Consider the following 12,019-nt stretch of genomic DNA (forward strand, 5'->3'; position numbering starts at 1 on the left):
TTGGTGACCCAAGTAATGTTACTCATTTAGATGAATCAAATTTTTTTAGTAGAATATTAATTAGAAATCTATCCCTTTTTTTTAGGTGTTTTTCTTTCTTCATAGTTAGTTTTTTTTTTCTTTTGGTTGCAGCTTTTATTTGCTTTTGAAACTTTGGTATTTTCTCTTTATTAATGGTAATTTATTTTTATTTTTGTAATGAAAATATGGATATTTCTCACGCTTCGCTCAAATTCAATAATAAAGAAGTATGTCTTGCTAATAGTGCTTCAACACATACAATACTTAGAGATAAAAGACATTTTGTCTCTCTTGTTACAAAGGAAATAAATGTACGTACAATTATTGGTAGTGCAAAAATGATTGAAGGCTCCGGAAGAGCTACTATAATATTACCTAAAGGAACTAAGTTCTTTATAAATAATGCATTACTATCAAGTAAGTTTCATAAAAACTTACTATGTTTTAAAGATATCCGCCAAAATAGATACCATGTAGAAACCGCAAGAGAAAAAAATAATGAATATCTCTATATTACAATTATGACGTCAGGAGAAAAATGTGTATTATAAAAATTATTCGCTCTCTCTTCTGGTTCATATTACACCACTATTAACAATGTGGAATCACATGTCATAGTAAACCAGAAGTTTACAAATATAAATGTTTTTACAATTTGGCATGACCGGTTAGGACACTCGGGTTTAATTATAATGAGAAGAATCGTCGAGAATTCATTTAATCATCCTCTAAAAGAACATAAAATTCTTCGATTTAATAAATTTTCATGTGCTGCTTGTTCTCAAGAAAAATTAATTACAAGACTATCACAAGAAAAAAGTGAAAATATATGTTGGTTATGAATACCGTCAATTATAAAATACCTTGAATCAATGACGGGTGATTTATTTAAGACAAAATTTTCTGATTTCACTTTTATGAAACAATTTTTTCAAAATTAGAGGAAGAAAACAAACAGTTGAAAAAAGATATTACTTAGAATACATTGTCATTATTTCATTTAGATCCTTGCACTAGACAATGCGAGCTAGAAGGATAAAAGTTATATTTCAAATCATTTGCCAAACATATTTACTGACCTAAAGAGAGTAATCAAATCTTACATTCCAGCTACAAATGCACCAATAAGAACAAATGTCTTAGAAGGACAAGTTGTTACTGCAATTACGTTAAGATATCTTATTAGTCAACAGTGCATAAAAAACTTGTCATGCATCTAATGGATGTTATTACAGTCTATTTATACGACTCAATTGATAAAGAAATTTATATGAAAATTTCTGAAGAATTCAAAGTGCCTGAAGCATATAATAATTCTCTGAAAATTTGTTCAGTAAGACTTCAAAAATTCTTGTATGGATTAAAATAATCTGAGCTTGTGTGGTATAAACTATAGTTCTGAAAATCGAATCGGACCGGCCGATTCAACCAGATTAACCAGAAACCGATCACCTAACCGGTCCGGGTAAGACCAGAAACTGCTTGGCAAAAAATAGGTGAAAAAATCGATCGAACCGATAGTTAACCGATGAACCGGCAAAATCGTCTGATTTTTTAGCGGGTTTTTTGGTTTAAAAGTAAACCCCCTAAACAGCGTCGTATTGTCTCTTAAAAAAAAAAGAAAGGCTAAACGTAAACGAAGTTGAACCCTAATCAGTAATCACCCAGAAGCCAGAAGAGGAATCAACACCCACAGCAACTATCTCTCCTCTCTTCGCAGTTGCATAGCCACCACCACCAATCGAGCAGCCCACCGCCATCGCCACCGCATCCCGCAACCACAGTAGCGATGACTTTGACCACCGCAACCACCACTGTGTCCTCTTTCATCGCCGAGCTCGCCTCCTCTTTCGTCGTCGTTACTCACCGCCGGTAAGTAATACTCTGTTATTCACTTATTCCTCCTCGCTGCCTTCTGATTTATTTATTTGTTGGATTCAAGATTTTGATTTATTTGTTATCTGTTCATGATTTATTTGTTTGCTGGATTCATGATTTTAATTTTTGATTTTCTGAGGTTATTTGTTCATGATTTATTTATTTGCTGCTTCATGATTTTGGTTGCTGAATTATTTACTTGTTCATGGTTTTCTGAAGTTATTTTTTGTTTTTGATTTTCTGATTGTTACAGATGGAACAATCACAAAGTAATCCACAACCACAAGATAATGCTGTTCAAGATTCTCAAACTAGTTCATCTAGAGGTAAATCTGATCCAGCTTGGCAATATTTTACAGTGAAGTATGACAAAAATAACAAGGCTCAATATACATGTATTTTCTGCTTGAATACTTACAATGGAGGGGGGATATATAGAATGAAATATCATCTTGCAAAAATTCCTGGACAAATTAAAGTTTGTACAAAGTAACTGAAGATGTTGAACTTCAATTCAAAAGGCTTTTGGAGGAAAACAAAAAAATAAGACAGAAAAAAATTTACAAGTGATTGTTATGATGTGGAAACACAAGCGGAAGAAGAGTATGAATCGCCTAATCCTCTACAACCTCCGGCTCCTGCAACAATGGGAGACAAAGGAAAGAAAAGAGCGATTGTTGCTACTCCAATTGGAAGTTATTTTAAGGGAAGGACTACGCCAGGCTCTCAACCAACTTTGAAAAGTGTCTTGGCCAGCAAATTGTGCACAAGGTTAAGTTGGGACTTGCAAAATGGATAATTGATGCACGGATTCCATTCAATGTAATTCAATCGCCTTACTTTCAACCTGCCTTGGACGGCGTTGCTGCAATTGGACCTGGTTTCAAGGGATCGTCATATGATGAAATGAGAGTTCATTTGCTGGCCGATCTTAAGAAGGAAAGTCAGTTTCTTGTTGAAGGATATAGGAGCTCGTGGAAAAGCACTGGTTGTACACTGATGGCAGATGGCTGGACTGATCAAAGGCAGCGTACGTTAATTAATTTTCTAGTTTATTGTCCTGCTGGTATGTCATTTGTTAAGTCTGTTGATGCTTCTGATATGATAAAAAATGCCGATACCTTGTTTAAATTGTTTAATGAGGTTATTGAGTGGGTTGGGTCTAGTAACACTGTGCATGTGGTTATGATAATGCTGCGAATTATGTATCTACTGGAAAACTCATTCATGAAAAGTATCCAAACATTTTTTGGTCTCCTTGTGCTGCTCACTGCATCAATCTTATTTTGAAAGACATAACAAGTATTCCTCACATAGCTGACCTTGCCTCTCGTGCTTCAAAAGTGACTGTGTTTGTTTAGAATCATATGATTTTCTTGTCATGGCTTAGAAAAAGAAAAGATTGGAAAGAAATTTTTCGACCAGGAGTTACACATTTTGCTACTGTTTTCATTACTTTGAAAAGTATATATGATCATAAAGAAGACTTGCAATCATTGGTGGTGGACAAATATTTCACTTCTCATAAATTATCCAAGAGTGTCAATGGGAAGATGGTTAGCTCAATTATCTTGGGTAGTAAGTTTTGGGATGATTGTCTTACTACTGTGATGATTGTTGGTCCTCTTATTAAGTTATTGAGACTTGTTAATGCGGATGAGAAACCTTCTCTGGGATCCGTGTATGATGGCATGCAAAGAGCCAAAATTGCTATCAAGACAATGTTTAAAAATAGAAAAGCTGCATACACACCTTATAGAAGTATCTTAAAAATGCGGTGGGATAACCATTTGAAGCGTGACCTCCATGCAACAGCATACTTTTTGAATCCAGATTGCTTCTATAGTGAGGAGTTTGTTGAGAAGGCAAATATCTTGAGGTCTTTACTTTATTTATTTGATATTGAAACTCTTTGCGATGACTCAGTTGCCGCAATGCAAGAAATACAGTTGTATCGAGATCGAAAAGAAAGTTTTGGAAGGGAAAGTGCTTTGAAAGCAATTAAGAGACTCGAACCTGGTAGGTTATTATATTTCTATGTTCAAACTTCAATTTACTTTGAAAGTTTTTTAAATATTGAATGAGAATTGATGTTTGACTTTCATATCCTGGTAGGTGAATGGTGGAGGTTACACGGTGGGAGTGCTCCTAATTTGCAAAAAAATGGCGATTCGTCTTCTTCATCAAACATCTTCATCATCCGGATGTGAGAGGAACTGGAGCCTCTTTGAACAAATCCATTCAAAGAGGAGGAACCGATTAGAGTATCAAAGGGTAAGTGACATTGTTTAGGTGACTTATAATCTACGCCTTCAATCTAGAATGTATCGCAAGAAGAAGAATTATGATCCAATTGACATTCAAAGTATTGACACAGTAGATTTTTGGGTAATGACGGATGAAGATGATCCTGAATTTACTAATGGAGCATCGAAGGCATTGAAAATTTAATTTACACGGATAATGCTATGCCTTCATATCTTAAAGGTGATTGAAATAGCAAAACTTGTTTCATTTACTAAAGATATCTGTTGTAAAGTTATAACTTTGATTTTTTCTTGGTTTTTTATTTTATTTTATTAGATGGAGATGTGAAAGTTGATGTGGATTTGTCTGATGTCGCTGATTCTTCAAATACCGCTTCTTTTGGTGGTACTTCTGATGATGGTGGCTTTGGATTACCTGTTTATGATGGAGATATTGGAACACTTAATGATAATTATGATTTTTGATGAGTTGCACCTTTGATTAGTTGAAAACTTGCTAGTAATTGTTTCTTTTGAATGTAGAACATTATGGGTTTGTCATTATGTGCGTTTTTTTTGTTTAGTTATAAACTTTGATTTTTGAAGTTGTTTGTGAACCTCTAATATTAAGTTATGGATAATTTATTATGTGAAATTTTAAATTTTATTAAGTTAGAAATTATTTAATTTATATATTTAAAATTATTTTTAGGTTTTTTAATAATTTTATTTAATATTTAATTAAACCGGTTGAACCCCGATTGAACTCCGGTCGAACCAGTGAACCATTGAACCAGTGACCTCATCGGTTTATTGACCGGTCCGGTTCTCGCAACCTTAGTATAAACGTCTCAGTAAATACTTATTGAAAGATGGGTACAAAAATGACCGTGTATTTCCATGTGTGTTCATAAAAAGGTTTGAATCTAAATTTGTTATTATTGCAGTATATGTTGATGATTTAATCATTGAATCTCCTGAAGAAATTCAAAAAACTGTAAATTATTTAAAAAGAGAATTTGAAATGAAAGATCTTGGCAAGACAAAATTTTGCCTTGGTTTACAAATTGAACATTTGAAGGATGGTATATTCATCCATTAGTCAACTTATACTGAGAAACTTTAAAAAAAATTTACAAAGACAAGGCACACCCATTGAGTACTCCAATGGTAGTGAGATCACTAGATGTGGATAAAGATCCATTTCGACCTTGTAAAATTAAAGAAAAACCCCTTGGTCCTGAAGTACCTTACCTTTGTGCTATTGGTGCATTAATGTATCTCGCAAACAATACAAGACCAGATACAACATTTTCAGTAAACTTATTATCGAGATTTAGTTCTTATCCAACTAGAACTAGAACACACTAGAACAGTGTTAAACATATATTAAGATATCTTCAAGGATCTATTAATAAGGATTTATTTTACTCTAATAAAATAGTATTTCAATTAGTTGGATATGCATATCCAGGTTTTTTTTTCTAATCCACATAAAGGTAGTTCACAAACAGGTTATTTATTCACAAGTAGAGGAACAACTATATCTTGGCGCTTAACAAAGCAAACCATAGCTGTAACCTCCTCAAATCATGCAGAAATATTGGCAATTCTTGAAGCAACTCGAGAATGTGTTTGGCTTAGGTCAATCACCCAACATGTTCAAGATATATATAGTTTACCTTTGAAGAAAATACTAATAGTCATATACAAAGACAACTCTACTTGCATATATCAACTAAAAGAGGAATACATCAAAGGAGATAGAGCAAAACATATTTCACCAAAACTCTTCTACTCTTATGATCTCCAACAAAGTGGTGATATAGATGTTTAACAAATTCGTTCTAATGATAATTTAGTAGATTTGTTCACTAAAACACTACCTACTTCAACATTTAAGAAGTTAGTATATAAGATTGGGATGCACCGACTAAGAGATATCAAGTGATGTAATTATCAGGAGAAGTAATACGGGCTGTACTCTTTTCCTTAACCATGGTTTTTATCCCACTACGAATTTTTTCTGGTAAAATTTTTAACGAGACAACTATCTAATATATTATATGGACATCTAAGGAGGAGTGTCATAAATATATTTATTATGGATATCCTAGATTGTAACTATAATTTAAATTTCAAGTAAATAGAATAAGTTATAGATGTAACCTAACTGAGTCAACTAGAAGTTTGGGCCTTTAGCTATAAGGTAGTCCCCTTATAATGTTATGTGTACATCACTAATTAACAAAATCATCTCTTATTCTTCCTAATCTCTTTCATCTTTCTTCTCTTCTCAAACCCTAATCTTTATTTTCATAACAGAATTTTAATATTTATAACTAAAAATTTTTATAATTATTATCATGACACTTTTAATATATTTTTATTGTATTTAATTAGTACTTTATGTTTTAATTGAATAATAATAGATAAACTTTTCTTTTGATTCTTTTAAAATCATTTATTAAAAGATGATTGGTTGATTTTCAAATTTTACCAAGTAAATAAAATTGCTGACATGACATCACTAAAAGAAAAATGACTTAAGAGAACTAAGATATCAACTTTTATTAATGACTTAAGAGAACTAAGGTATCAACTTTTATATAATAAGAATAGATAGATGGGTGTTTTGTTTTAGAAAATTATATTAACTAATATCTACATATTCGTACACTTCATCTAATCTTGAGCGATGATAAATTGAAAATTGTAACATCTTGCACATGAAATCGCCGGAAAAACTCGAGAATAATATCAAGCACCATGAAAATATACAACTTTCGTTGGATACTTTTTAGAAGGGTAACAGGATTAAGAGCACATTTTTGTAGTAAGAAATAAGCAGTTAACAAGAAAACTGTAACGTTAAAGGTACATTCCATGTAGATATCAGGAAAACTCAAAAATTCGAAGGCAATTTTGGAGTTTAACTCCCCTTGTAAACATACCGGTATTCATAAAAACAAAAACACTTTCCCATATAAAAACACTTCCACGGAAGAGTCCAAAACCAACTGCTCAATCATTAAATTCTGAATATTCCTTAACCCAAAAAAGAAAAATCCAAATATTCCCTGTTGAGCCATCAATCACAATGATAAGCAAAAAATAACACGATTATTGGAAGCCATCGTTTAAGCAAAATTCGTGAATAGTAAATAGTACTATGACAACATCAATGTAATCTTAGATCAGATACACATCAATGCAGAGGTAAATAATTCCAAGTACAACCCAGAGACCGAAACAAGAATAGATAACAAAACTTAAAAAACTAAGAAAACAGTTTTTTAATGGGTAGGAACTCAACTAAGACCATAACATGTAATAGCATAAGGAAAATTTTAAAGCTTGTCCTCGTACTCAGAGAGGGGAGTCATTTGCTCCTTCAGACCTTTCCTCTTACGGATATCCATAACAAGCTGTGCAGCTTGTGATCCGGACTCCAATGGGTCTGAAGACATCATGTCCCAGTGATCAAAGACGCATTGTGGGAAAGCTTGACCGGAAGTTGCAGCTCTCAAGGTGCTGGAGAATCCAAAGGACTCGATGACAGGGAGGTAGGCCTTGATGTTGTAGAGGGGAGTTCCCGGCCTCTGCATTTCCTCAAACACATGTCCACGCTTCTGGTTCAGGACACTGTAAATACCACCAAGAGCCTGCTCAGGAGCTTGGATTTCGACCAAGTAGACAGGCTCGAGAAGTCTGGGCTTTGCTGTCAACTGGGAAGCATAGAAGACTCTCCTGGCAGTAGGGATAATCTGACCACCACCTCTGTGGATAGCATCAGCATGAAGGACAACATCACAGACTTCAAAGCAGATGGCTCTCATGTTTTCTTCAGCAAGAGCACCTTCCTTTGATGCCCATTGGAAACCGGCAACCACAGAGTCCTTGATTTCATTCAAGTATTGGACTCCCTTGCACATATCAACAACCATGTTGGGTCCAGTGGTCTCAGGGCCAAAACACCAGATTTTCTTGGCAAGATCCTTGTCCCAACCATACTCTTCAGACAAGATCTTGGAGCGGACTTTGGGGTCATCCCTTGGTCCAATCTTGCCATCATCAATGGCCTCTGCAAGACCATCCTCCATTGGCCTAGCTTCCATGTAGAGACGGTTGTGCTTGTTGGGTGACTTGCTCATCACAGTGCGGCATGACCTCTCGAGAACAGTCTCACGGAAAGACACAACAGGGTCAGATTTGATAATCTCAGCTCCTCCCATGAAATCTTCTTGCAAGTCCTTCAAGCAAATTTCCAAATGAAGCTCCCCTGCACCAGCAACAATGTGCTCTCCAGATTCCTCAATAGTACAGAGAACCATAGGATCAGATTTGGCCAACCTCTTGAGACCTTCAACAAGCTTAGGAAGATCAGATGCAACCTTACACTGAACAGCAACACGCACAACAGGTGAGACAGAAAACTTCATGGCTCGAATGGGGTGGGCATCAACTTCCTTCTCATTTGTCAATGTGGCATTCTTGGTGATAAATTGATCCAACCCAACCATGGCAACTGTGTTACCACAAGGAACATCCTCCACTGTTTCTTGCCTCTTTCCCATCCAAATGACAGTCCTTTGCACACTTTTAACATACAGGTCTTTCTTCTCACCAGGAACATAATTTGGTCCCATAATTCTGACCTTCAGACCAGTTGACACTCTCCCAGAGAAAACACGACCAAAAGCAAAGAACCGACCCTTGTCAGAAGCAGGAATCATCTTAGAGACATAGAGCATAAGTGGACCCTCAGGATCACAGGCTCTAATAGCAGCAGCATATTGATCATCCAGGGGACCCTCATACAAGTTCTCAACACGATACTTTTGGGCCTTAGCTGGAGATGGAAGGTGAAATATCATCATTTCCAAGAGTGCAGTACTTGCTGGAAGCCACGTTTGCATGACACGTTTCATCAATGCTTTACCCATCAAGTCCTTTTCATCAGATTTCATGGTGACTCCTAACTTCTGCAACATAGGCCAGAGCTTATCCTTCTGATCATTCATACAAGTGTTGATAATCTGCTTGATGGGCTCATAACAGAACTGTACAAACCCACGCTTGCATGTGGCAGTACCTGTGTTCTTGCTGGTCCATTTCTTTGTAGCAGGATCAAAGAAGTTTTCACCCCAGAGCCTTTCCATCATCTTTGATTCATCAACACCAAATTTTGAGGCATACATTTTTGCAAAGTTCGTCAAGGTAAAGGCCCAGCCATGCAAACCAGCAGAGAAAGCAACTGTTCCTTTCTCTGGGTACACCTGGCAATCACCAAGCAATGGATCTTCATATGTAGCCATGATCACATTGGCATTCTCAATAACCCTTGAGAATGTCTGGTATGCCTCCTCTCCATCCACCTGGAGCTCTAGGAAGCATCTGTCCATCTTGTTGACAGTCAGAACAGGCCTAATCCTTTCTCCAAGGGCCTGTCGCAGCACAGTTTCGGTTTGCACACAGACACCTTCAATACAATCTACCACCACTAGCGCTCCATCAGTAATACGGAGTGCAGCAGTAACCTCAGATGAGAAATCAACGTGCCCGGGAGAATCAATGAGATTGATGAGATACTCATTTCCTTGGCGCTCTCCCTTGTAATTCTTGAGAGCCTCATCACTCATTTCATAGTAGAGAGAAATACCAGTAGACTTGATTGTAATACCACGCTCAGCTTCATCTGCCCGGGTATCAGTCATGCGGACATCCCCTGCCACTTCTTGTGCAATAATTCCAGCAGCAGCCACCAGAGAATCGGTGAGGGTTGATTTTCCTGCAATTTGTTTGGAAAACTATATATAGTGTAGTTCATATAAACCAACCATAGAAACTATATAATATAACAAAACAATACATTACAACTCTTATAAAAAGGAAAAACAGTAGCAACAGATGTGACAAAAGCATTTGTTGATGTTGTATACACACCAAAAAACACACACAAGGAGTATTAGAAAAAAACATGTTTTCTCTATCAAATATCCAAGTAAAAAAGTTAAAAGTCGCTACATAAAGGCATTGTTTGTGTTTGCAACAGTATGTTTTGGTTGAAAAATATATGCCTGATTTTTGTTTAAGAAAACATATTTTTGGTTTAAAAAAACCTAAAGAAAGAAACTGATGTGGTTTAAATCACGTAAAAAATAACTTTGAAAAATAAAAAGAACTTGGACAAATTTCATATATCATGAAAATAACATTTTAAACTTGATCAAACACAAAATACCAATACATATTAAATACGCATAGAGGGGGAACATCATGTAGATGCTGAAAGTGCACCACAGAGGAAGTAAACATAACAAAACAAGCTATCGAAAGAATCCATACCGTGATCGACATGAGCAATCACAGACATATTACGAATGTTGTGTTTGTAGTCCATAATACGACGGAGCTCTTCAGCTGTGAACTTCACCTGCAAATACATAAGCAAAAACACAGTTAAGATATTAAGCAAATTCATCCTATAGAGATGAATAAATCGAATGTTAAAACCCATGTTAGTATTCAACTTACCATCTTGACTAATCTTTATTTCCCACAGAAGAAATCCTTCAGAGCTGAAACACCAAAGTCAAAAAATCATTAGCTAAACAGTAAGACATCACAGGCAAAATAAATTAAACGAAAATAAACAATTTATGGTACACTTAAATATGACTCTGCTGCGGTCTAACAAAACTTAAAACACAGATGAAGGAACTATACCTAGTTTCAAAGATATTTTATATGAAAAAGAAAATCATCACTTCCAAAGACGCAAGTGAAAATACTTTGTCAAAGGCTACATATCATATACGTATATCCAACCACAATCTATCACTCACAATGAAAAAGAAAAAAAAAAGTATTAACAATCAAAACAGTGAAATTACAATAACAGAAAAAAACAGATCTTGTAAACTACAGAGAGCTTTTAAGAAAGTCACATCGGAAAAGGACGCATGTAAGAACTGAATCTACAAAGACAATTCAATTTAAAACATAAGAATCGAATCGACACAAATAAACACATTCGGAAGAGGCAGGAAAAAAAAAAACAAAATGAATCAGTATGAAAAGATGGAGAAAGCATCGAAAAGTAAGAGAAAAAAAATGGAGAAATTTTGTAGGGAACGAACCTGAAAGAGTGAAAGCAAAAATTGAGAAGAGAAGAAGAAGAAGACAATATAGAGCGGCGGCCAAGGGTTACGGCTTGGCCTCTCTCTAAATTGCGTTGAGAACGAGAGAATAGTATGAAGTGAGGTGTGTGAGGAGGCTATAATGTCTACCAAGAAAACATAATCCACTACTTTTGGGCCTTGGGCTTTTTATTTTATTGGGCTTTTCTTTTGATCCGTCGGTTCTTAATTTTTATTAGGACTATAACTATTAAAAAAAAATAAACAACCACTTTTATCTACAAATATTTAGAGCTTGTTTGGGTGAGCTTTTTAAAAAAGATCTTTTTTTTTAGTTATCTTTTTTTAAAAGATCTTATGGAGAAGTAAAAGTAATTTTATGTTTGGATATCTCATGTAAAAAGGTCTTTTTATCAATCAATTATGTTTGGGCATAACAATATAAAAGTACTTTTTTGTTTATTTATTACATGAAAAACATCTTTTTTTTTATTTTACTAGTGTTTTTACTTTTACTACTAGAAATTTGCCAAACACGTTAAAAAATAAAAATAAAAATATCTTTTTTCATTGAAAAAAGATCTTTTTTTAACAAAATAATGGCGCCTAAACATGCACTTAGAACACTAATAAATTTATACATAAAAATACAAAACTGACTTTATACCCATAAATGATAGATTTTCGCCGACAAAATTATCCAAATCTTAAAAATTATTTAAAATACGGTAA

The 12,019-nt window shown here is 34.8% G+C and overlaps 1 protein-coding gene across 2 annotated transcripts; it reads right to left on the reverse strand.

Moving 5' to 3' along the window:
- Positions 1-7,284: 7,284 nt before the first annotated feature.
- On the reverse strand, positions 7,285-11,507 carry LOC107612657 (elongation factor 2). Of its 2 annotated transcripts, XM_016314354.3 has the most exons (4): positions 11,288-11,507; positions 10,683-10,726; positions 10,494-10,581; positions 7,285-9,936 (listed from the first exon to the last, which is right to left on the reverse strand). In XM_016314354.3, exons 2-4 carry the CDS (start codon positions 10,683-10,685, stop codon positions 7,496-7,498), a joined length of 2,532 nt encoding a protein of 843 aa, XP_016169840.1. In that variant the 5' UTR covers positions 10,686-10,726; positions 11,288-11,507; the 3' UTR covers positions 7,285-7,495. The 2 variants fall into 2 exon arrangements, with proteins under 2 accessions (XP_016169840.1, XP_020965188.2); XM_021109529.2 differs by lacking the exons at positions 10,683-10,726; positions 11,288-11,507 and having other exon boundaries at positions 10,494-10,593.
- Positions 11,508-12,019: the final 512 nt, after the last annotated feature.

Source organism: Arachis ipaensis, chromosome B8 (assembly GCF_059453495.1).
Source record: "Arachis ipaensis isolate K30076 ecotype BB chromosome B8, ASM5945349v1, whole genome shotgun sequence".
NCBI lineage: Eukaryota > Viridiplantae > Streptophyta > Magnoliopsida > Fabales > Fabaceae > Arachis > Arachis ipaensis.